Source organism: Haemorhous mexicanus, chromosome 9 (assembly GCF_027477595.1).
Source record: "Haemorhous mexicanus isolate bHaeMex1 chromosome 9, bHaeMex1.pri, whole genome shotgun sequence".
NCBI classification, from domain to species: Eukaryota; Metazoa; Chordata; class Aves; order Passeriformes; family Fringillidae; genus Haemorhous; species Haemorhous mexicanus.
Genome location: NC_082349.1, coordinates 21333643 through 21356172, shown reverse-complemented (window position 1 = coordinate 21356172; position 22530 = coordinate 21333643). Strand labels below are relative to the sequence as shown.

Genomic DNA, 22530 nt, shown 5'->3' with positions numbered 1-22530 from the left:
CTTTGGAGGAAAATAGCGTTTCTTTAGTTGTCTCTCTGTGGTCAAAGCTGTCAGTCTATTTAAATTAGCAGATCTATAGCAATAGTGATTTCCTGACAATTTCATTCCCAGTTGTGTCTTTACAGGGCGGGTCTGGTTGTACATCCATCATTTTACACCCCGCCTGCTGTGCCTGAGCTTGCACTTAGCGCAGGTTCGTCTCTCCGCGCCGGGGCCCGCTGCCCGCCGGGGCTCGGGGCGGGGCCCGCAGCCCGAACGGCGCCTCGGGGCCGGGCGGCGCCGCCGCGGCCGCTGCTCCGCGGCGCTTCCTGGGCGGAGCCGCCCCCCGGCTGGGCAGCGGAGGCGCCGGGAGGAGCGGCTGGCGGGGCGGCCCCGCAGCGGGTAAACACGCCGGGAACCCCGCGGCCCCTCAGGTACCGCGGGCGGCGAGCGGGGCTGCGGGCGGGCGGGCGCCGCTGGCCGGGGCCTGCGCGGTGTCGCGGCGAGGAGGAGCGGGGAGGGGTTGCGGGCTGCGTGTGTCGGCGGAGAGCGGTGTCGGGTGCGACGTGAAGGAGGAGCGGGCGGGGGAGAGGCGTGCGGAGCCGCTTCTGTATGGCCCTGCCGGCTCCTGCAGCTGGGGCGGCCGTGCCGGGCTGGAGCGGGGCCCGGGGCCTGCGGAGCCGCACCGAGGAGAGCAGGCCGCGGCGCCAGGCAGGGCAGGGATGTCCCTGCATGGCTGGCCAAGGTGAGTTCTGCGTGACGGGCATGCTGCCCCCTTCGTGAGGGGATACTGAAAACCAGAGTTCCTCAAGGAGGAATGTTAGCGTTGGCAGTAGTTCTCCGAGGCAACCTGCCTGCACCCTGAGGAGCAGGATCTCTGAGGGAGCGCGGGGTATCGCTCCCTGAGAGGGAACAGAGGGTACTGGAGCGGCAGGAGGTGGTGTGGCCATGCTCTTTTTAAAGCAATGCGGCCAAGGGGAGCTAAGCCAAAGGAGTGACCCAAAAGGCGACCAAAAGCTGAACGTGCTCCATTAACTCGAAAACACTCTCACTTTGCACACTCCAGCGTGCGCTACTGAAGTAAAACGTACGTGCTTTACATGTATGACTAAAGTCACTCAAACTGGGCCTAAATATGAAGTGTCATCAACTGAAACTCTACCTTTTACCCTCCCTCACAAAAACAATATAAATACAGGTTTAGAGGGGCGGAGGTCAGAGGAGACTCCACCTTTGTATCCTGGCTCTGTCGGCGGGCTGTGCCTCTTTCCTCCCCCGTAGGAATGCCTGTTGGGTAAGGCTCGAACACCGAGTGCTCCCTCAGGGAATTCAGAGAGCCAGCTACTGTTTGCCATTGTCCTTCTAGTCGTCTCCCACTGTATTTTTTTGTCGGTTTATTGCTCATTTTTTTTTTGTTCATGTGCTCCTGCAGACAATGTGTTTATCACTGACAGTCCAGCGTTTCTGTTGCTCAGCAAATTACAGTGTTTTGCACCTGAGGGTTGTTGAAAGTTTCCAGACTGTGGTTTGGCCAGGAGAGTTTGTTGGACATGACCGGACTCACAGCGTGTCTATCACGCTGTTTGTGAATCTGTGATTGTGGTGGTTCTTACTGAATGTGACTGGACCCCCAGTGCTGCGCTGGTTCTGTGCTTCTCTTTTTAGTGCTGAATTGGCCATCCCTCAGCATCAAAGCACAGCCTCTTTCAGCCCCTCTGGTATCCGAGGAACAGCTGAAATGCAAGGGCAGTTTTTCTGCCAAATCTTCCTCTTAATGTAACAGCAAAATTTGCTTTACTGTTAACACAATGCCCTTGTGGTGAAGCGTGCTGGAGTTCTTCACTCTTTTATCATATTTAGCAACACTGAACTCTGTGCTACACCTGCTGATAACAAAGTCAGGGGTATTGATCTACTCATATAATACAGTTTAATTGTGCATATTATTGTCAGCATTTTCCTTGGGAAAAATGTGAAAGTGAGTTTAAACCTGCTGAATGGAAAACTGAGTTCTTAAAAAGCTCCACTTTTCATTTTTTTCATGTAAGATTGTTTCATTTTTTTGATACAGCATGTTACACCCTGACCTAAAAACCTTGTTATATTTCTTGTTGTATTCAGTGATACAGGATGCTGTTTCCTTTGGTGTTGTGTGCAGTGATGCTGATAGGGAGCTGTAAAGTTCAAGAAGATGAATGGATTGACCCCACGGATATGCTCAATTATGATGCAGCATCAGGAACAATGAGAAGACCTTATAAGGTAGAGAAAGAAAGGGTGTGTGTCTCTCCCAGGAAGCTAAATGCTGTTGGAAGATTGCTTTTAAACTGTGACAAAAAATAATGATAGCAGTACGGTGTTTTTAAGGGCTTATGTTGTATCTGAATCCATACACAGAAAAGTCTTTGTCCATGGTTAAAATTGCAAGGGAAAAAATAGTTCAGTTAGCTCAGGGGCTTTCCCTGGTGAGCTTCTGTTTCTCTCACATCAAGTCATATCAAGCAGGCTTTTTGTATTTTCACAGGTGGTGCTTGATTTATGCAGGTTGTGGCACCACAGGTTACTGCTCTGAGAAGTACTGGGTTGAGCAGCTCTTGCTAATTTCTCAAGTATAGTGTTAAATATCTTGAAAATCAGGTTCCTAACTGATAAAAGTTGGGGGAGTTAAAGTTAATTATTGTATTTTATTTTAGTCGACCAGTTTCTCAGCAATAGGAACCAGTTTCCCATTTCTTGTGTGGGACTGTTGTGAATTTTAATGGTGTTTTGTAATGCTGGGCTTCAGTTTTCAGAAGAAAGGTCAGACTAGGGACTGAGTGCTGTACTTTTAATGAATTATTAACACTGAAGAGAAGATGAACTAGGAAAAAAATCAGTCCTAACAAAATGAATTTTCTCTGTCTTGTATGAGGAGCAGACTCTAAATACCATGAGGAGCATGTTGGTTATCTTGTGCACGTGTGCACACATGGTACTGTAAACTGGAGGTGGTTGTAAGGGCACCCTTGCTTTTTGCCATTGTTCAGCTTTCAAGTTTGGTTTTACAGTCTTGAGGAATACTGTTTAAACTACAGAGTATAATTTTCTGAAGCTTAAAAGGTGCAGAGTGGATTATTGCTCTCCACAGCTTTCCTCATCAACCTCCAACTTCTCCAGGTCCACCTGATAGTCATTAGCATCCTTAAGATCCAGCAGCAAGCTTTGGAGCCCAGCTGCTTCAGCTTTATATAAAAAAGTAGTAGCTTTATTGTTGTCTCTCACAAAAAGAGAATTACATCTTAAACTAAAAAAAAAATTACTACTTCGTGTTAGTCCATCTTCTCAGGATTTCTCTTCTGCTGTGCAGAGAGTTTTTAGGTGGGCAGGCTGGGCGGGCTGCTCAAGCCCTCAAAACCAAACTTTGTTTCAGCATGAGTTCACTGATTCAGGTGCTGTTGTGCTTCCTCTTGGAGGCTTCCCTCAGTGTGCACACGTGGTTGTAAGCAGCACTGCTCTGTGTCTGAGTAATGAACGGAGAGCATGGAGTGCTCTGAGTAGATAAAGGCAGGCAGCCCACAGTGGGGTTTGTGTTTGCTTGCAGTCTGGCTGGCGGCGTGGCCAGCTGGACTGGGAATTCACCTGGCTGAAAACTGCCCCTTTGCCTGCTGAGTCAGTTTTACATTATCTAATCTGATGCACTCTGTGGATCACCAGCACTCGAAGGAGGGGAAAGGGCAAGTGGGGGAGGACAGGCAAGACCTCACCTTTTGAAGGCAGCGTCCATTTGGATAAACTCAAAGCAATTGTCCATCTGGAGCCTAAAATAACAGCAGAGAGATAACTGCAGTGTCATTGGGAGAGTACTAGCAGCAAAGATCTGTACTCAGTTTTTAGCTCCTTTGCTCCTTCTTAAAGTGGTGTGACTATAGAATTCTTGGATTCTGAAAATATGGTTTTCTTCTGTAATTTTAGCCAAACTATCATGACTCTGAGGAAGAGGCTGTGGATACAGTCAGTACTGAAATCTCACGTTGTTCCAGGGTAGTAGATTCCTTGCAACACAAGGTTTGTTCTTCACAATATTTTCCCATGTTTTATAGTTTGTGCTTTCTGATGGTGCTCTTCTGGATAGTATCAAAGAGGTGCATTGCTGGCATAATTCATTCTTTATGGAAGGGGAACCTGTGGGCAGAGGAGAGACTGGAAGTGGTTTGAATTTGTTTTCAAGTTGTTCTGCCTACAAAGGTCTGTTTCCTGACATGTTTTATAGTGTAACAAAATCGACAGGAGCTAGGTGCTTCTGTCCAGTGTCAACAGTTTAGAGGTGTGATTACCCCATGCTGTTCTCAAGCTGGTCAGTCCTGTTAGATTTTAAGGGATGGGTTGTGGGCACAGAGACCAGGGCCATGTGCAGAGCTGCAGCTCTCAGGTGCTGCAGTCAGACCCCCTCTCAGGATGTGGGGATGCTTGTGTGGCTCCTGGGGCCCTTACTGCCCTCAGCCATTTGGATCCCCAGTGGGGTCTGTGTCATTTTAATGTTGTTTTAGTTACTTCGATTTTTTTGGCAGTTCCCTCTTTTTTTTTCCTGATGCAAACTTAAAACTTAAGGAGATCCAGATGTTTACATTTGTTTCTAGCCTTGCTGAAGTCAGGATTTGAATATTACTAGCAGATGTGAAATCTCCAGTACTGGCCAGTCCCATGGAAAGTAGTATGTTCAGTAACTGCATATGCTTTTTATCTGGCCTACTAACCATGGAATCATTGCTAAACTAAAGAAATGTGACCCTGCTAATCCTGAGTTAAATGTGTTGGTGTATTTGGCGTTTTTTCTCTCCTATGAAGAAGCTGGTTTGAGCAAAGTGAATAAAAGTGTCTTTTGCACAATTGCAGATTGCAGAATGTGAGAAGAGGAATGCCAAATCACAGGAGAGCCGTAGCTTTTATATTTTTAAGCGATTCTTGAATAAGATTTTAAATGAAGCTGGAAAACTTGGCCTTGTAAGTATTTTGAACAGTCATTTAAAAAATTCTTAATTAAAATGAATTCATATTACTGCTTTATGTAGTTTTCACAGTTACCAAGCATTGAGTAATTATGCTGGTGTACTTTAAATGAAATGAAAGGAACTGGATGGCAAAGGAAAAGATGATAGAAGTATGTGCATCCTGTACTGCTGAGGAGACACAGTTGTCATATGATCTGTAAAGTATCCAAAGGAAGGGTTTGTGAATTCAGTGTATCCTAACATCTGTTGCTGGAATGCAGCTATAGGAACACCTTGTTCTGGTCACATTAATGGTTGGAAACTGGAAGGAGCCAGATTTGGGTTGTTTGTTGTAGACTTACAAGGCCTGTATTGTAGGTCTGCCATGTTAACCTGCAGAGAGTGGAAGTGAGGACAGGTAACCTGGGAGGAGTACAGAGAGATTGCCCAAGCAGGGGCAGGCATTGGGTTAGGAAAGCTAAAGCCCAGATAGAATTAACCCCTAAGGAAGGGATGCTGTCTGGGGCGACCCTGACAGGCTTGAGAGCTGGGTCCATGCAAAACTAGTGAATTCAGTGAGACCAAGTGCAGGGTCCTGTACATGTGATGGGGCAATGCCAAGAAGAAGAATAGGCTTGGGTGGAGAATGGACTGGGACTGTCCCTCTGGAGAAAGACTTGGGAATGCTGGAGAACCTGGCATTGTGAGCTTTCAGCCCAGAAAGCCAGCTGCTCCCTGAGCTGCATCCAAAGCAGTGTGGGCAGCAGGGCAGGGAGGGCACTCTGCCCCTCTGCTCTGGTGAGACCCAGCCTGCAGGGCTGTGTCCAGCTCTGGGGTCCCCAGGGCAGAAAAGAACATGGACCTGTTGAAGCAAGTCTAGAGGAGAACTCAGGGATGATCAGAGTGCTGGAGCATCTCCTACAAAAACAGTCTGAGAGAGCTGAGGCTGTTCAGCCTGGGGAAGAGAAGGCTTTGGAGAGACCTTAAAGACCCTTTGAGTACCTAAAGGGGGGGGACCTATAAGAGAGACCTTTTACAGGGGTGTGCAGTGCTAGGACAAGGGGGAATGGCTTTAAACTGAAAGAGAGGAGCTTTAGATTAGATACTGGGAAGAAATTCTTTGCTCTGAGGGTTGTGAGGCACTGGAAGAAGTTGCCCGCAGAAGTTGTGGATGCCCCGTCCCTGGAAGTATTCAAGGCCAGGCCGGATTGGGGCTTTCAGCAATGTGGTCTAGTGGCAGGTGTCCCTGACCATGAGGGTTGGAACTAGATTATCTTTAAGGTCCCTTCCAACCCGAGCCATTCTGTGATTCTAACCATTAAGGAATTGTAGCTTATTAGAGTTTCCATATAAGAATCACCTTATTACTTTCTTTATGCAGTGATTTCAGCTAGAATGGAGTGAGTTTTCTCGCTGGTAGCTGGTGCAGTGCTGTTTTGGATTCAGTGTGAGCACACTGTTGATAACACTCTGGTGTTTCAGGGGTTGCTCAGTGGTGCTCTCTCTAAGTCAAGGACTTCTCTGTGCCTTGTGCCAGCGAGGAGGTGCAGGAGGAGCTGTGAGGGAGCGTGGCCAGGAGAGCTGAGCTGAGCTGGCCACAGAGGCACTGCAAACCATGGCTGCTGTCTCAGCATGAGCTGGGGGAGCTGCCTGGGAGGGGCTGATAGCTGCTGGAGGATGGGCTTGGTCAGCTTGGGGAGCAGTTGCATTGTACACCTCTTGTTTGTCTGGGCTTTATTTCCTTCTTTCTCTCTTTTCATGACTAGTAGTATTATTGCCATCACATTTTATTTTGTTTGCTGTTCTTGTCTCAGCTCATGAGGTTTACCTTTTTTCTCATTCTCCTCCCCACCAGGAGGGATATTGGAGGGAGTGAGTGGCTGCATGATACTTTAGTTGTTGGCTGGGCACTTTATTATATTGTCTTTAGGGATTTTGGTTATTCAGAGGTAGAAGAATTATCTTTAGTAATAAGCAAAATTGCTGTTAAATTAGGAACATTACATTTAGCAATGTAAAACTTCTTATTTTAGTATTTAGTAGTTCCTATCTGCATTATCCAGCTTTGACTGAGGCACACACAGTGTATATGTAATTATTACTTGTTAATGAGCACCAGCCCTGAAATCTTAGTAACAAGTGAGATAGTTTACTTTATTTTTTTAGGACTTTTTTCTGTAGAATTGAAACAATACAAACCAAATGAATTGTGTTTTGTGTAGCTTAGATGAACAAAAAGGTTGTAGAATCATAGTGTGCCCCCTGTCCCATGTTTTCATCCTGCAGTCTGCTTCAGAAGGGTGCTGGTGCAGAATTAATAAGATCAGTTTTGGCCTATGGTGCATTTCTATTTCCAGATAAGCAGCTTGTAACCATTGTTTTGCTTTGCTTTGAATGCAGCCTGGGGAAGATGTGGGCCATGTCCATTACGATGCTGAGATCATTCTTACAAGACAGACGTATTTGGAGATCCTCAGGTTTGTCAGTGAGGAGGACTGGCAGCCAGGGGCCCTGGATGAGGCACTCAGTGATATTTTGGTCAACTTTAAGCACCATGATGATGAAGCTTGGCGGTGGAGATTTGAAGACACCTTTGGAATTGATCTATATCATTTGTTTTGGGTAAGAGAATAAAGGTTGATTATTGCTTTTCATTGCTGTTTTCTTCAGTTTCTCTGTGCTAGTCACTATTACCATCTTAGCTCCACAGATAAAGCAATTCTTTCCATCATACTTCTAGTGAGTCTTTTTTTTTTTTTGTGGTTGCTGAAGGGTGTATTTGCTTTAAGAAGGAATTCAAGTTTTTTATTCCTGTGGTCACTGTTCTCTACTGTAGCTTTGGTTTGGGGCTTTTTGTCTGGTGTGCTTTTTTTTTCTCTTGTCTTTTAGATCTGTGCTGCCAGACTCATTGTGCTCTAGCACTTTCTTACCACTAGAACTGGCACCTCATGCATTATAGATCTTCTCTGTTTGTCTCTTGTTCATGTAGTCGTTGAAGCTGTTGGCTTCTCCAAGAGTTGGAATATATACTGAGACTTATATATTTAAACTCCATAGGAGTTTAAATATATATAAATATATATTTAAACTCCTATAGGTCAGAGGCTTTTGCAAATTTTGTGGAAAAAATTGTGTAGGGTTGGAGAGGAGAGCATGGCTATGGGAATTACAAAGTGCTAAGCTGAGCACTATCTCTATTAAAGATTAAGCTTTCTGAATAAATCTTTACAATTCAGAATATGCCAATGTTTTGTGCTGACGTAATCCTGCAAGTAGCCTGTCGAGATTTGAGGGGTCACTGGAAGCCAGATGACAGAAGCAGGCTGTCAGTAACCTCTGATAGGGGTCCTTGGGTGGAATGACACTGTGGAGTCCTTTGAAGTCTTGCTGCTGGTACCCAAACTGTAAGTTTGTCTCTCTGTGCAGGAGTTGGCAGCAGTTGTTCTGTGGTTCAGAGCAGGCACAAACTGCTCAAGCACTGGCTGACACCAGTTTGATAATTTAGAAATGTGGTCGCTAATGTAACAAACATCCTAAGGAAAAAATAACTAAATATCACAAGAAACAAATGAGAAATTGCAATGTAAGGCTGGGACAGGGATGAATATTAGTACTGCCACAAAACTGTTCTGCCTTGTGCTGCTCAGATGGGCTGTGGAAGCAAGGAGGACTCAGCTATTCTGTGTCAATGACATTAGTAAAAACAAAAGCTGGAAGTTTCTTCACGTGTACTGTCAGTAAGCTTGTGAAAGGTCCAGTATGGGTCGTGATTTTTTCCTCTTTTCTTTTTCAGCTGCTCATGTGCCTAGTGTGCATTGTGATTGTAATGGCCACAGAGCTGCGGACGTATGTTTCTCGCTTTGTGCAGCTAAAATATGTTTTATTTCTGACTTTCCTCGTCAGTTTTGTGTGGAATTGGTTTTACTTGTACACAGTAAGTTCTGTAAGCTTAATGGCTTTCTGGCTTAGAACTTTACAGCTATGAGGGAGTTAAGGTTGTTTAGTTCCTTTGGTTAGTTTACATACAGCTTTTAATTAACTGCAAAATAAAAAAAGGGATAAACATTTTCTTTTGCATGTTGATAGGTGTGTTAGGTGTAAAGAACAAAAGAAACCCTGACAACTGTGTTCTACTGTAGAGGTGCACAAAATTCAGAGAGCACTAGAACTCTGATTTCACTACATGGGAAAGGCAGATGTAACCTCTGACTAAAGCAGCTTGGTAGAAAAGGTATACAGAAATATATTCAGAGTTTTTTTCTTAAGATTCCCTGGTAGAAACTGTGTTTCATGTGATAGACCAGATAAATGCCTTATTAGTGGTGATGAAGTGGCTGATGGTACAATCAGATGTGTTTTATTGAGGAGGAATTTAGGATACCAGATCAAAGCCCAGCCACAAAATCTGCCCTCACATCTTGTCAATCAGGATTGAACTGCAGCTTGTCAGACCCAGGGACAGCAGAGTGCTGGAGAGTGGGATGGCTCTGGCATGGGGTTGGAATGCCATGCAGATGGCTTGGGTTGAGGCAGTGAAGAATGTCAGTTTTGCAACAGATGATTTAAATGAATTTTTCTGTTTTGATTATCAGTTGCAAACAGTAAGGCAAAACTATAATAAATACAGGTATTTATTATGGGAAAGGCAAAACTATAATAAATACAGGTATTTATTATGGGAAAGGCAAAACTATAATAAATACAGGTATTTCTTATGGGAATTATTTGGGGGAAAAAAAAAAGAGGATGGAATTGTCATTACAAGGGGACAATGGGGAATTCTCATTTATGTGGGGAACTATCCCAAGGCTGCTGAGAGCAAGCAGGGAGAGCTGAGGAGCAGCACTCCTGCTGCAGCACTCAGTGCATTTCCCTCTGCTGTCCCTGCAGCTGGCCTTCGCTCAGCACCAGGCAGAGATGGCCAAGATGGGCCAGTTCGACAAGGTCTGTGCGGAGAAGCTGGAGTGGTATGGAAGTCTCGTGGGTAAGTTCTTGTCTTGGTACTTTGCAGCAGTAGTTAAGATCACAAAATATCAATCCATAGTATCCCAGGATACTCTGATTTCTTCATGGGTGGTACAGGGAATTCTGTTCACTACATGATTACATGGTTTTACCCTTTCCCCATCCCATAAGACTTTGTTTTCTAGGCCTGGAGAGGAAAGCTGATCACAGCACTGTACTTGGGGTGTTACTTCTTTTTCTTGTAACTTACCTGTTTCCCCAGAACCGTTCAGTGCCATTTACTAAAGACAGGCAGGCAGAGTTCAGGACAAGGATTTTTTTTCATGTATCCACCTGTGAATACAGTGGATTTCAGGAATTGGATCTGTAATTGTTTATTCAGGTGTTACTGTTTTACAGAGAAAGCTCTCTTTTTTTTTATTAGCTATTATTTCTATCCAGTGCCATAGCAGGTAGATGAAGGGTGGCAGCTCTTAAAGAGTGCTTGTTATGGTCTTCCCTGGGTAATTTCTTGACTCTGTTGTTTTTGGTTACATGTAAATGATTTATGTTCTGACTGCAGTAAAACCCAACTACAGAAACACTGATGTCATGAATCACTTGTTTATAATGTAAAAGTTCCCTTAAGAAGTAAGACTTCCTGCTTGTAACTAAAACAGACCCTCGAATCCAGCAAGCAAACTAGACAATTTCAGTCTCCCTGCAGACTGGCAGATGAGCAGTAACACAGAATGTGTCAGTGGCTGTGAACACAGTGTGCAAGTTCATAGTTTCCACAGATGAGACTTTTTTCCCTGAGGCTTCTGGGAACTGATCTCACCTAAAGAGTTTTCTTGATTATACATGGGAAACCTCCAGGTTCTTCTCTTTCTTTCCTGCCTTCCCTCCCCTTCTTGCGTCCCCTTGACTGGATAAACTATACTTCCAGGCCAATCTCAGATGTGTAAAAATAAATCTGTTTTGAGTTTTGAACTGTATCTGGAAGAGTTCTCTTCCATCTGTAACCGAAATGGTCCTTTCTGTATTGCTGCTGTGTCACAAAATATCTTTTTAAGAAGTAGTAATAATACATGTCTGCTTTGACTTCAGAATGGCTTAGAAGTACATGGACGTTTCAGGATGATCCCTGTAAGAAGTATTATGAAATTCTGCTTGTAAATCCTGTTTATATGGTTCCACCATCAAAGGTATGTGCCAAGCCCGAAGGGCCTGCCAAGGCCTAGGTTGGTGTTTGTGTGACAACACTGGTTTTCTGTGTATTTTCTAGGCCTTGGCAGTAACTTTCACCAACTTTGTAACTGAGCCTTTGAAGGACATAGGACAAGGTATTGGTGAATTCATCAAGGCACTTATGAAGGAGATACCACTAATTCTGCAGGTTCCAGTGCTCATTACCATGGCTCTGGGTGTCCTGGTTTGTATACATTCATCTTACATTTAGAAGCTCATTTTTATTTTTAAAATATTTAATGTGTTTATATTTAAGTATTAGCTATTATATTATGTATTTCTCATTTGTACAACTGAACAAAGTTCTTAGCACAAAGAAATTACTTCTGCAAGGGAATTTTTTCTTGACAAAGGTTTCATACTACAGTTGGTCTAGGAATTAAAAGAGCCAAGTTTTGTATTCAAACTGTATTCCTCTCCCACTCCCCAGCTGGAATATAGTAGCATTAAACTTCTTAAAATCTTAGGCTCTCTGACAGTTTATTGCACCTTAGTTCCCATTTCTTCTTTGAGTCATTACATTGTGATGTGTGTAGTTGGCATTTAACATGAAGGCATTGAGTTAGAGCCTTAAACATCTTTAATGTAGCACTAAAAATGAACTGCATCCAGCCTGGCAGTTCCTGCAGCAGGGTCAGACTGCAGAAAGCTTGAGCTTGAGCTGTTCTCTTCACCGGAGCTTCTCCTTTCGGGTCCTTCAGATATACGACAAGAAATCTGTGTGAAAACCATAGGCTGCAGGTATTTGGCATTTTGCTCAGTTTGGTTTTTTTCCCTCTCCCCCAGACTTTTTGCTATGGTGCAGGATCGTCAGTGTCTGCATTGAGACACTTAAGGTCTTCTCAGAAGAAGAGTCTTCCTCTGCCTGCTAGTGGGCAGGAGCAAATAGCCTTTGGGCAGTACGATGGGAGGACAGCAGACGAGTACTACGTGCAGCAGCAGCCCTATGTGCTCAGAGGCCACCAGGACAGAGGGGACGCTGCCACGAGGCCTCTCCCCAGGCTGAGAGCGGGCAATGGCAGCAGGAGCCCGGACACGGCACCCGCCAGCGACCAGCCGGATGCACAGGTACCCGAGTCCCACAGGGACCAGAGTCCCACAGAGCAGGGCCTGATGTGTCTCCTGGAGCTCTGGGAGCTGGCATTGAACTGAGCAGATTGCAGTGGCACCTGCTAGAACACATTTAAACAACACGCTTAAACCCAGATCTGGGAGAGAGAGGAGCTAAGGAACTGCACGTTCCCCTATGGAACAGTTTGATAAAGGTGTCTTGGATGTGTTTTTTCTGGAAAAATACCTTGCAGAGGCTAACTGTGGCAAGAAACTACTGAATTAAAACTCTTTATGGTAAAGACCACTTCAGTTTTGAGAGATCAGTAAATGTGTCAGCCTGGGCAATCATCATAACCCACAGAAGAAATGTGGAGGAAAAAAGCAGTGCTGACTTCCCTTAAACTAGAGAAAATTTGAAACAGATTTATACTCTATATTGGGCTTATTTACATGTTCTGTTTCCCAGGGGGAAAAAAAAATAATACCTGTCATGCTTTGGGTGAGCCCTACCCTTTGTGCTGGGATGCACATGAAACAATAGATGCTGTCACTTTTGATTGCTTAATTAATAAGTTATTATTGACTTTTTTGCAGAACAGGTTGTACACGGAATATGAAGTTCATAAACTTGAGACTCTCCAAGCTGAAAACCTTAGTGCAGAAGCTGCATTTGAGCAGCAAAAGCAGGAGACAAGCAAAGTAGAGGGAGAGACTGGAGGAAACTGTGACCCTAATAAAAACCTAGAACAGAAAAGTTCTGCTGCAGAACCGTGTGAAGAGAAGAAAGAGAGTGTTTTACATGACTCCAGGAAAGAGACTAAGGAAGAGCCAGGCTCTGCTGTAAGTTTTGTCCAATCTTTACTTGTCATGTACTTGATAATTCTGCTCTCAGTCACAAGTGTAGAAGAGACAAGAACATCAGTAGGCTGTTAGGTGGGAATGTAAAATCTGGGAGAGGCTACTCTGTAAGTAGGATGATACACCTTTAAGTGGCCAGAAAAACCCAGGCTTCTGGAGTGTTGCTGCTTGTTGGAAATGGGTTTGTGTTATAAGTTTGGAGTAATTCCCATAATGCTAATTCCCAGCTCAGATGTCTCAGGTCTGTATTTGGGTTTATGTTCTTTAAAATCAGTTTGCTTCCTGTCAGCTCAGTTTTAGGACAGCTGACAGATTTCCTCCTGGTGTAATGATCTGCAGAGAGTGAGCACCTGATGTTGTAGCAGGTGGTTTTTAGGCAGTTCAGAGCTGAACAGGGCCAGGAGCAGGAGCTACTCTGGGGATGAACATTCCAGTGGTTGTTCCCCAGAACTCCCCCAGCCCAGCTCGTCCTTAGCCAGAGCCGGAGAGCAGCTGAGGTTAGGTACAGGAAGCAGCACCTGTGCATTTCCTGCAGGTGGCACTGGAAATTGGGGTGCTGCAGGTACTCCCCCAGGCCCGCGGGAGTTGGTGCCCAGTGCCCACCACCCTTTGATTCCCTGGTGCATGGGCACGTATCACACAAGCTGTAGAGCAGCATGAGCAGCTGTTTCTTGCAAGTAAGTACTTCTTGAAAACTTCTGCTGATTGCAGAACTGTTCTGAATTAATGTGGGAAACAGTTAGCTAAATATACCAAAAAACCATAATGCTTGAAAAAACTATTTTTTATTAAACAGAATTAAAACTATGGTTTAATTTTTTTATAGAAATTATTGTTTCTTCCAAACTGTGTTTCTGCAAAGAGTCTAATACTAAAGCTACTTCTTCTCTTTTTTTTTAAATTATTTTTTTAAAAAAGTATAAAAGAAAACAGAACTTTTTTTTCAGGAAGTACAAATCAGGGGAAAAAAATCAAATTTTCTTTAAAAAGAACATAAAAATTTAAATCTTTCACTAGACTGAGACAGTGGTAAAATCCACTAATGAGGAATGAGAGAACTGATAGAGGAAAAAAATTGTCGTAATAATTTTGATAGACTAGAGGCAGATAAGAGGGGACACAGTACCAGTACCTCAGACACTGCTCTGAAAGCAGCTGCCAAATGCAAGAGCAGGGGCAGCTCTGTAACTACTGCTCACCAGTGTGATGCTGCTGCTATTTCTGTGAAAAATCAGGAGAAAGGAGACAGGGCTACTAATTGTAGTCATCTTAAAAAAGGCAAGTGTGCTTTTCCAGCAAACCAGAATGATCCCTAGGCTGCTGCTGTACATACTTCTGGGGTCTTCAGCTGGAATTGGAGCCCTTTATAGCTGAGGGTAAGTGGACTCTCTGCTCATCCATTCTCTTCGCTTGTGAGCGCAAAATCAGGCTGAAAAAATCCTCATCTGGTACAGTGGGGCCTTTGGCAGCTCCTGGAGGAGCACATCTCTGATCGTCCAGTCTGGAACCCTACAGACAGACCAAGCAATAAAAGCTGCATATTTTCAGGAAGATAGGAGTAAGTGAACAATATTAAATGAAAAAACTACTGAAACCTTTTGCTGGCAGATTTAAAGCTAGTAGAGAGATTTAATTTATAAGTTTTGTTTCAAGATAAACTTGCTATTTGAAATTATTAAGAGTCCAAGTGTAACTAAAATGGTTCCTCTGACCCACTTGTCCCATGTGTCTGAAAATGATCCCCCCAGTTCAGTTCTTTGACATATTGCAAAGTGAGATTTAAGTGGCCTTAGTTCAGAAGATTTTTTTAGCATTAGTACAGGGTGTTTCTGGTCTCATACACCAAGAAGTATGGTTGTCTTCCTTTCCTTACACAGGGACTAAAAAATGGCTGCAGTGGTGTGAGCTTTAAGAAGGCACTCCTTGAAGGCCCCTTGCCTCCACTCTGTGCACCTGGGTACAGTTTAGCGCCAAGGTTACAGAGCAGGTGGCAAACCCTGGCGGGCTGGGCTCTGCTCCCCAGCTGGGGAGCCGTGTTCCCACAGGAACAGGCTGCTGCTGGAGGGCACTGTGAGCACAGGAGGTAAAGCACAGCTTTCAGTGGTGGGTGGACCTGGGACAGGCACCCCTGAGACAAAAAGGCTCAAAGGCAGCAACCCTTCGGTGCTTGTTTAAAGCAGTCCATACCCATCAGAGGAGATTAAGTTATTTTTCCAGTCCTAAAAGAGAATATTTCTAGATTCTTTGCTTGACTCACAGAAGGGAACAGACAAGCTTCTATAACAGAACATGGTATTTCAGTGGGCTGATGAACACTGTCATGTAGACTCAATTCCAGCTGCTACTTTCTCAGCCAGGCTACCATACTTACTGACCTTTGGAGGTCAGCATCTGAATTTCATATTTTTGGCTGCTTATCAACCAATCAGACAAACCAGCAAGTCTTTTTAATTCTTTTTGGTATATGCACATGGTCTAATTGAAAATCAGTCACCTCACTTGTACATTGCTATAAACTATCTTTTAAACTTAATCTCGTGGTAATGATAACCATTCTTACCACCAAAACCCAGATACTGAATTCTTTCAGTTGATTAATTAGGATTGCTGGTGTATCGGGTGTCCTCCTTAGCAAGCCAGGTCTAAACACTTAAAACCATTTTACATACTCCTTGCAATAGCCTCACTTGTTTTTCTTCACTTTTTAAGGATTTCTTACTTTTATTAGTTATTGTGGTATAAATACCAAAATTATACTCACTAGACACTGGATAATTAAAAACCCCAACCCTCATCTTTCGTTCTCTTACGTTCTTCCTTATCTGCCCGATCAATACGTATCTTACAACACAGTGGCTTCCTTACAGGAATGCAGTAGAGGAGGCCCAGATGAAGCCCCCACAGGCAGAAGCTGAGGAGGCTGTTCAGCCCTTACCTGGCATTTAATCAGTATGTCGAAGAAGTCGTCATCCAGGTCCCTGTTGCTGCTGGCCACGAGGTGGCCCAGCAGGGCCTGGCTGCCGCGCTGCCGCAGGCGCAGGCCGGGCAGCTCGCTGAAGCTGGCGCGCTGGTCGTCCAGGCGCCGGCTCTGCGAGCTCGCCAGCAGCTCCAGGAACTCGTCCGTGTGCGGGGACACCACGGACGTGGAAAAGGCTGCCCAGGACAGACAGAACAAGTTAGAGTTAGCCTAGGAGAAAATCCATTGCTGTAGTGAGTCTTGCGTGCAAATACATTTTGAAAATAGTATTTGGCAAAAACTCGAGTCAAACACAGATTTTGCTTTTAAAAAATTACATTTTATCATCGTTTTAGGTGGAGTAGAGGATGTTGCCACTGAAGGAGCTGAGAGTCTGTTCTTCTCCTGGAAGCAGCACCTCTGATCATCCATCCTGTTACTCTGGAACCGACTCAGCAGATCAAAGAACCCTTCGTCTGCCATTGTCTCACGGCTGCTTTTCTGAAAAGGAGAAAATTTGGGGTATTTGACCTTCGAGTGCCTACAGCTGGGACAACTACATCAGAGTTTCAGTCCAGTGCTATGCTTGATATTTACGTATCTGAAATTTATTAAATAAATTTTTTTAGTCACCTATTTCTATAGCCAGAGATCTATCCAAGGAGCAGATGCTAATGCTAGGGCAGCATTTTGGAGAATGAAATATATTGGAAATGTCTTATTCTCTGAAATGGATAGAAACAGTGCTCTGATCATGGTAAAATGGGAGTTATTCCTTCCCAGCCATTAATCCAACAAAATCCCAAATGCCCATGAGAGGAAAAAGAAACAGGACCAGCAAGGAACAGTTGCCATTGTCTCCTCAGGCCTATGACCAAATGACTCAGTTCTTTTATTTTGAACTGACTTCTTTCAAGAGTGTAATAACCTAAAAAGTATAGCTGAAATATCTCCTACTGCCTGAATCAGAAAAACTAGATTCTGCTAAGTTTGGAGAAGTAGGGTCTAGAAGAGACTTAGACCTCAGCGTGCAGATTTTGTTTCTAACTTCAAAAAAATCCACCACAAATAAAATGTTTCAGTAGCAGGAAAATCTTAAAGCTGGCACCACCCCTGAGAGAGCTGTAGAATGACAGATTCTGCATCAGTTTAGAGCCATGGTGTTTAAATGAAGTTAAACTGAACAGGACAGCTGCAGGAAGGTGTTTTCCACAATTCTGATGACACAAAGATGAGTAAGGGCCATGAGCTCACCACACCTACCCTCTGAGAGTTTGGAAGTCGATGATCAATGGAGTTACTGGCATCCTGCAAAACTTTGGAGGTGGTGCCGTTTTTGTACTTTTTGCCTTTCAGTCGATTTACAAAATGAAGTTTTGCTGAAGTTTTGGCAACCAGTGGTTTCTGTTTAGCAAGAATCTCACTGTTCCAGTTCGGAACCTAAGAAAACAAGAGTCAGGAAATTAAGCCTTCTGATTTTACTTACCAGCACTGTTACCTCTTACTTGCTGCTGCTTTTCCTCCCCAAAATGAGGCAGCTTTACACTATTTTGTTCTTGCAGCCATGAGGGTGTACCCAAAGAGGCTCTTGAGCACCAGTGCTGACTTCAGCTGTACTGACTACACATGCTTTGAGATTTTATTGATTAACATTGCAGGCTTTGCCTCACTTAAAGAGCCTGGAATTAGATAGCCCACTGTGGAGGGAACAATATCAATTTCAGTCTGCCACTGGAATCATTTATGCAGAACTGCCAGCCCAATATTGAAAGCCAGAATGTAAAAGAAATCTCTCATAGACTGACACAAGGATTTTAATTGGGAACTCCCATTGCCAAAAGATTTTTGAGTTTGGGGGGGAAGTTGTTTTTGCCTGTGACTCAGCTGTATTATTTCTGAAATAGCATCCTTACTCAAGATGGAGGTTGAAGCTTCTGATGGTTTGCAAGCTGGTTGAAATCTCAAAGTGAAAAACACAGCATGTATTTTAAGTCCCTATAAAATGACTGTAATCAAAGAAAAAGTGTTCAGAAGAGCTAAGCTAAAGCTCAGGGATTTTATTCTGAATTACTTTCATGCTGCAACCTCAATCCATCTCTATAAAGAGACCAAAATTCCTTTGATGCTCATTACAGAACCCCATTCTTTCTCATTGGTGCAGGGAGTAAAGCAGGCTTCCCACAAGCCATTACAGCCATCACCTGCCACATGCTGTTACCTACATGACAAAAGTATTTTTTGTTAGTATTGTTAGACCTGTTATGGAGCTCCTGTGATCCTAAATTAAATTAAAAAGGGCAGCAAATGGCACATCAGCACACCTTCAGAAATGTTTCACTGTTTCACAACCTCAGCAGCGGAACAGAAGGAAGCAAAGTGCCAACCTTTTCTGGAGTTAATTTCATAAGTTCCATGTTCTCCATACTGTAACGGCGTCCTCTTGGTCTGCCACCTTCAAGAGACAAATTCATCTTTTGATTATTAAAATTTATGGTGTCACTTGACAAGCTGTGGCTGTACTCATCTAAGAACCAAGGTCCAAGACACAGACACAATCAGAACACACAAAGAAACTCAGCAGTAACCTGTGATTCCCAATATAAATCCTTCAGAAAAGGAGGTGCTGAAGGGGTCCAATACCACAAGAACCTTTTTTAGTTGCTGGGGAGGAAACTAAGCAAACTTGCATACTCAACCCCAACTCAGTAAAGAACTCTGATGCGATTCTTTTTTAAGTTCTCTGTTGGGAAATTACTTCAGAAAGAGGCACATACCATTCAAACTGTTTTCCACTGCATGGCTTTCTGCCATCATGGAGTTGTTTGTGCTGTAGCTTAATCCAAGAACCATTTGAAGATCTGAGAGATTAAGTCTGGCAGTGAGTTCTCCACTTCTGTCTCCTACCTTCAAGCAAATAAAATAAGCAGTTGTATTACCGTAACAAATATATGGGTAACTGTAAAGCAGTCCTTGTCCATTGACTTCTCAGAGAAAAAGGCTGAAAAGGTTTTCCTGGTTGAAGACTGAGAGCATCTTTTTAAAGAAGTAACAACTTACAGGTAACATAAAAAAGCCTAAAATAATCTCTGCTTGGCCACTAATTTGGGAGTCCATGATGACACTGTGAGTGATGACACTAAGACTAAGGAGCTGACTGGCTGAAATAACCTGGAATCAGCTGTCTCTAGAGTAATTGAAAATGCATTCCATCGCTCAAATCAGATGCACAAACACGCCTCCAATAAAACCCCTGTGAGCAACAGCAGAAACCAACAGCCAGCACAGTGGGAGTATGAAAATCATACCTCTCTTGAAATCTCCAGGTGCCTTTCTGCGAAATGGATGGCTTGGTCATGATTTCCCAGAGCAGTGTAAGCATTCCCTAAACTCCAGCATGCTCTTCCTTCCCCAATTCTGAAAACAACACACATTTGCAATGACACCTCTACCTGCTGAACACCAGAGGTCAGGTTTTCACAGTACTGCCAAAGTAATTTGCTGGGCCAAAATAATGGAGGCAATCATCAGAGACCATTCTACCACCAACATATTAAATATGGTATTTAAAGAAGTGTGATCTGGTTATAAATAAATATGAACAAATTTAATAAAATTTTTTAAGCTCACAGCAAACAAGTTAGTTTTGTAAGCATGGGACATTGTGTAACCTACTTTGCTCCTCCTCAATTTGCATGCCTTATTAGTCCTCTGTATTCTTACTGACTTAAGAAGAGGGACATTTAAATGTTGCAAAAAATTATGGTTGCACCCGACACTATAAAAAAGGCCTCAGAAATCAGGACTGTAATATAAACATTACTTGCTGCTGTGTTATCCTCCTTCCCCCATCCCTTCCTATATTATTAACTTGTGGACAAGAAGAGCACAGATTCTTATGAAAGTAGGATGAATTATTACAATGAACTCATGAAAGACAGATCTGCTTTTCCTTAATTTACACAGACTTGCTGACAGGAGATGATGTAGAAACAGTCATTCATCAATTTGTCTTTCATCTCAGACTCATTAGCTGCAATACCATTATGAGTAATTTTTGTTTTCCATATGAAAACCAAAGCCCAGCATTGTGGGAATTCACATGAATGCAGCTGTCACATGGGGAACAACGACAGTAGAGTTGAAGGTAACAGGATTTGCTCTGAGTGTCACACATACATTAGACAGTCTCTTAGGGCTTACTTGTCATGTAGCTCCTGAGCAATCACAAGGTGTTTGAGATGATAATCAATTGCTTTCTCATAGTCCTGGAGCAGGGTGTAGGTGTTCCCCAGGCTGTAGCAGGCCTGCGCTTCCACAGCTCTGTCCTTCAGCTGCCGAGCCAGCTGCAGCGTCCTCCTGCAGGAGAGGGTCAGTCACCTCAGAAACCACCACAAGGAAAAGCTTTCAGAAGTGCACATGCACGACTTAAAAAACCACCACAAGGAAAAGCTTTCAGAAGTGCACATGCACGACTTAAAAAACCACCACAAGGAAAAGCTTTCAGAAGTGCACATGCACGACTTAAAATCAGTTACACAACTTCAACAAATTATCGGCTAGCAAATTATTGGCTAATAAATTATGATCTTGTAAAACCTTACAGTCTCGTAAAGTCTTCCCTCCACTGCAACCTACTTCATTAGAGAGCAGGTTTAATCCTCAAACAGCATCTTTTAATTTACTGTTTCATTCATTTGTAGGAGTTTCCCTGAGGTTGCACTGTTTAATAGCAGTGTTGCAATACCTACTTTCCCATCAGCACAGGCAGGACAGGCCTATAGTCCAAAACCAACAGAGCTGTGCTGGGTAAGAACTTGAGTGCTCAGAGGGATCTGCCCAGTACTGAGGCTTTTCTCCCTAAGAACTGGTGTGCTCTGAAACCCCAGTCAGATGCTAATCACACCTATACTGAATCTTTGCCGAGCTTTTACTTTCCCAGGTACAGCAGCAACTGCTTAGTGATGCAGAGATCAAGACAAGTCTGGCTTGCAAATACAGACTAAAGATGTAAATTGATGTTGCTGTGCACCAGCTCTCTCAGCTGGTGAGCACACCTGAGGCAGCCACCCATCTCAGGGTAGGAAAGCTACTCACATCATTCCTGAACTCACTAAGAGCTGAGACAGTAATGCCTGCTTCTAGAATAATGGGAATAAATGCCTAGCAGTGAAAGATGTCTGTCTACAGCACTGCAAAGAAACTATTTAAAGTAGCAAAAGAGTTTAAAAAATAAAAAGCATTAATGCTGCCCCTCCCTTAAAAGAATCAGAATAGTTAAACAACAAAGGAAAAATTTCTTGGCTAAACAAATGGAAATTTTTCCAAAGTACATGTTGAAGCAATGGCTGTTCCACAGTGAGCTACAGTGTCAGGCACAACAGAAGTAAACTGTACAAGAGGTATAAATTGTGTTTATCAGCAGTCACTCACCTGTAGTATTCAGCAGCAGTTTCAAATTCCCCCAGGAATATGTAGGCATTTCCAAGGTTGCTGTATGCTCTTCTTTCTGCTGATCTATCACCAAATTCTTTTGCAATTAGGAGACGCTTAAAATGCAAGAAAAAATTGCATTCTTTAGGTCAACAATGCTTGATAAAAACAGCCAAACTTGAAGTTTGTGCCATTAAGATTTAAAACCTGCATTAAAAAGCTTGCAACAAGATCCAACACAACGCATGTACTAAAGGTCAGGAGCAACCTGATATTCTGCTAGAACAGAATTCATTACTAGCACATTGTTGTACCTGTTCATGGGCTAAAACTGCACTCCTGAAGTTGCCCAGAAGATAGTGTGTGTTTCCCAAATTTCCAAAGGCACGTCCTTGTGCTGCTCTGTCACCCAGCTCTGTTACTATTGACAGGTTTTCCCTGTTTTGGGGGAGAGTGAAAAGGAGAATAGTGACTTTTAAAAGGTTTGGGTTTTTCCTTACAGTCATTTAAATACTAATTTTAATTTCTTATATAAAGGAAAAGGCAGAGATATTCTACTTTGGCCTATTTTAATGGCCTTTAAATAACCATGAATCTGAGTAAGAAATACTTTCTGTGAGATACCAAACTCCACTGCATTCTAACTCAAGGCAGTGTGCTCCCCTCTAGTCACACACACAGGTCTAACAAGGTCCTGTTGTCTCAGCCTGGTTTGAAGAGTTCTGCTGGTTTCTAACTAAGGGCTGTGAGGTACAGTGTAAGTGAGGGCATGATAAAAACCAGTGCACTGTCTTGTTGAAAACACCAAACTGACAAATACCTCAGTTCTGCAGAGAAGCATTCCATAGTTTAGCTCATAGCACTGCAGATCTCCCACATTCTAATGAACTACATGATCATATCCTCCCAGCCCCCAACACTTAAAGCCACTACTTACTCATAATATTTTGCAGCTTTCTGTAAAGCATTTTTCACATCATCTGGAAGTTCCCCTGGATCATGAGTCCCAGCATTAGCTACATTTTTCCCTTTAGAGTGATATACATTTCCCAAATTATACAGTGCTCTTGCTTCTCCAACCTGAACCAGAAG

At 43.4% G+C, this 22530-nt stretch overlaps 2 protein-coding genes across 8 annotated transcripts in view; one reads left to right on the top strand and one right to left on the bottom strand.

Annotated features, from left to right (window-relative positions):
- Positions 1-279: 279 nt before the first annotated feature.
- CLCC1 (chloride channel CLIC like 1) lies at positions 280-16644 on the top strand. Of its 5 annotated transcripts, XM_059854444.1 has the most exons (13): positions 280-413; positions 2101-2256; positions 3931-4023; positions 4852-4959; positions 7347-7568; positions 8740-8880; positions 9837-9930; positions 11001-11098; positions 11179-11325; positions 11928-12209; positions 12789-13034; positions 14349-14428; positions 16365-16644. In XM_059854444.1, the coding sequence occupies exons 2-12, from the start codon at positions 2110-2112 to the stop codon at positions 14424-14426; spliced, it is 1656 nt and encodes a 551-aa protein (XP_059710427.1). In that variant the 5' UTR covers positions 280-413; positions 2101-2109; the 3' UTR covers positions 14427-14428; positions 16365-16644. The 5 variants fall into 5 exon arrangements, with proteins under 5 accessions (XP_059710427.1, XP_059710432.1, XP_059710430.1 ...); XM_059854449.1 differs by lacking the exon at positions 14349-14428; XM_059854447.1 differs by lacking the exon at positions 16365-16644 and having other exon boundaries at positions 2101-2241; positions 14349-14426.
- GPSM2 (G protein signaling modulator 2) overlaps positions 13819-22530 on the bottom strand; it is a 40421-nt gene continuing 31709 nt past the window's right edge. For all 3 annotated transcript variants that reach the window (XM_059854440.1, XM_059854441.1, XM_059854439.1), the window contains 11 exons: positions 22376-22518; positions 21753-21876; positions 21439-21554; positions 20209-20364; positions 19314-19422; positions 18783-18912; positions 18393-18460; positions 17272-17448; positions 16347-16509; positions 15988-16205; positions 13819-14561 (listed from right to left, as the gene is read on the bottom strand). In XM_059854440.1, the coding sequence (XP_059710423.1) occupies positions 14397-14561; positions 15988-16205; positions 16347-16509; positions 17272-17448; positions 18393-18460; positions 18783-18912; positions 19314-19422; positions 20209-20364; positions 21439-21554; positions 21753-21876; positions 22376-22518 (1569 nt within the window). In that variant the 3' untranslated portion in view covers positions 13819-14396. The remainder of the gene's footprint in view (positions 14562-15987; positions 16206-16346; positions 16510-17271; positions 17449-18392; positions 18461-18782; positions 18913-19313; positions 19423-20208; positions 20365-21438; positions 21555-21752; positions 21877-22375; positions 22519-22530) is intronic.

Bases quoted from the DNA above. Each gene is read 5' to 3' on its own strand.
- CLCC1 (XM_059854444.1), top strand. From the start codon at position 2,110: ATGCTGTTTCCTTTGGTGTTGTGTGCAGTGATGCTGATAGGGAGCTGT. The intron at 9,931-11,000 runs GTAAGTTCTTGT...CTTTGACTTCAG, and splicing joins GTGGTATGGAAGTCTCGTGG to AATGGCTTAGAAGTACATGG. The intron at 11,099-11,178 runs GTATGTGCCAAG...TGTATTTTCTAG, and splicing joins ATATGGTTCCACCATCAAAG to GCCTTGGCAGTAACTTTCAC.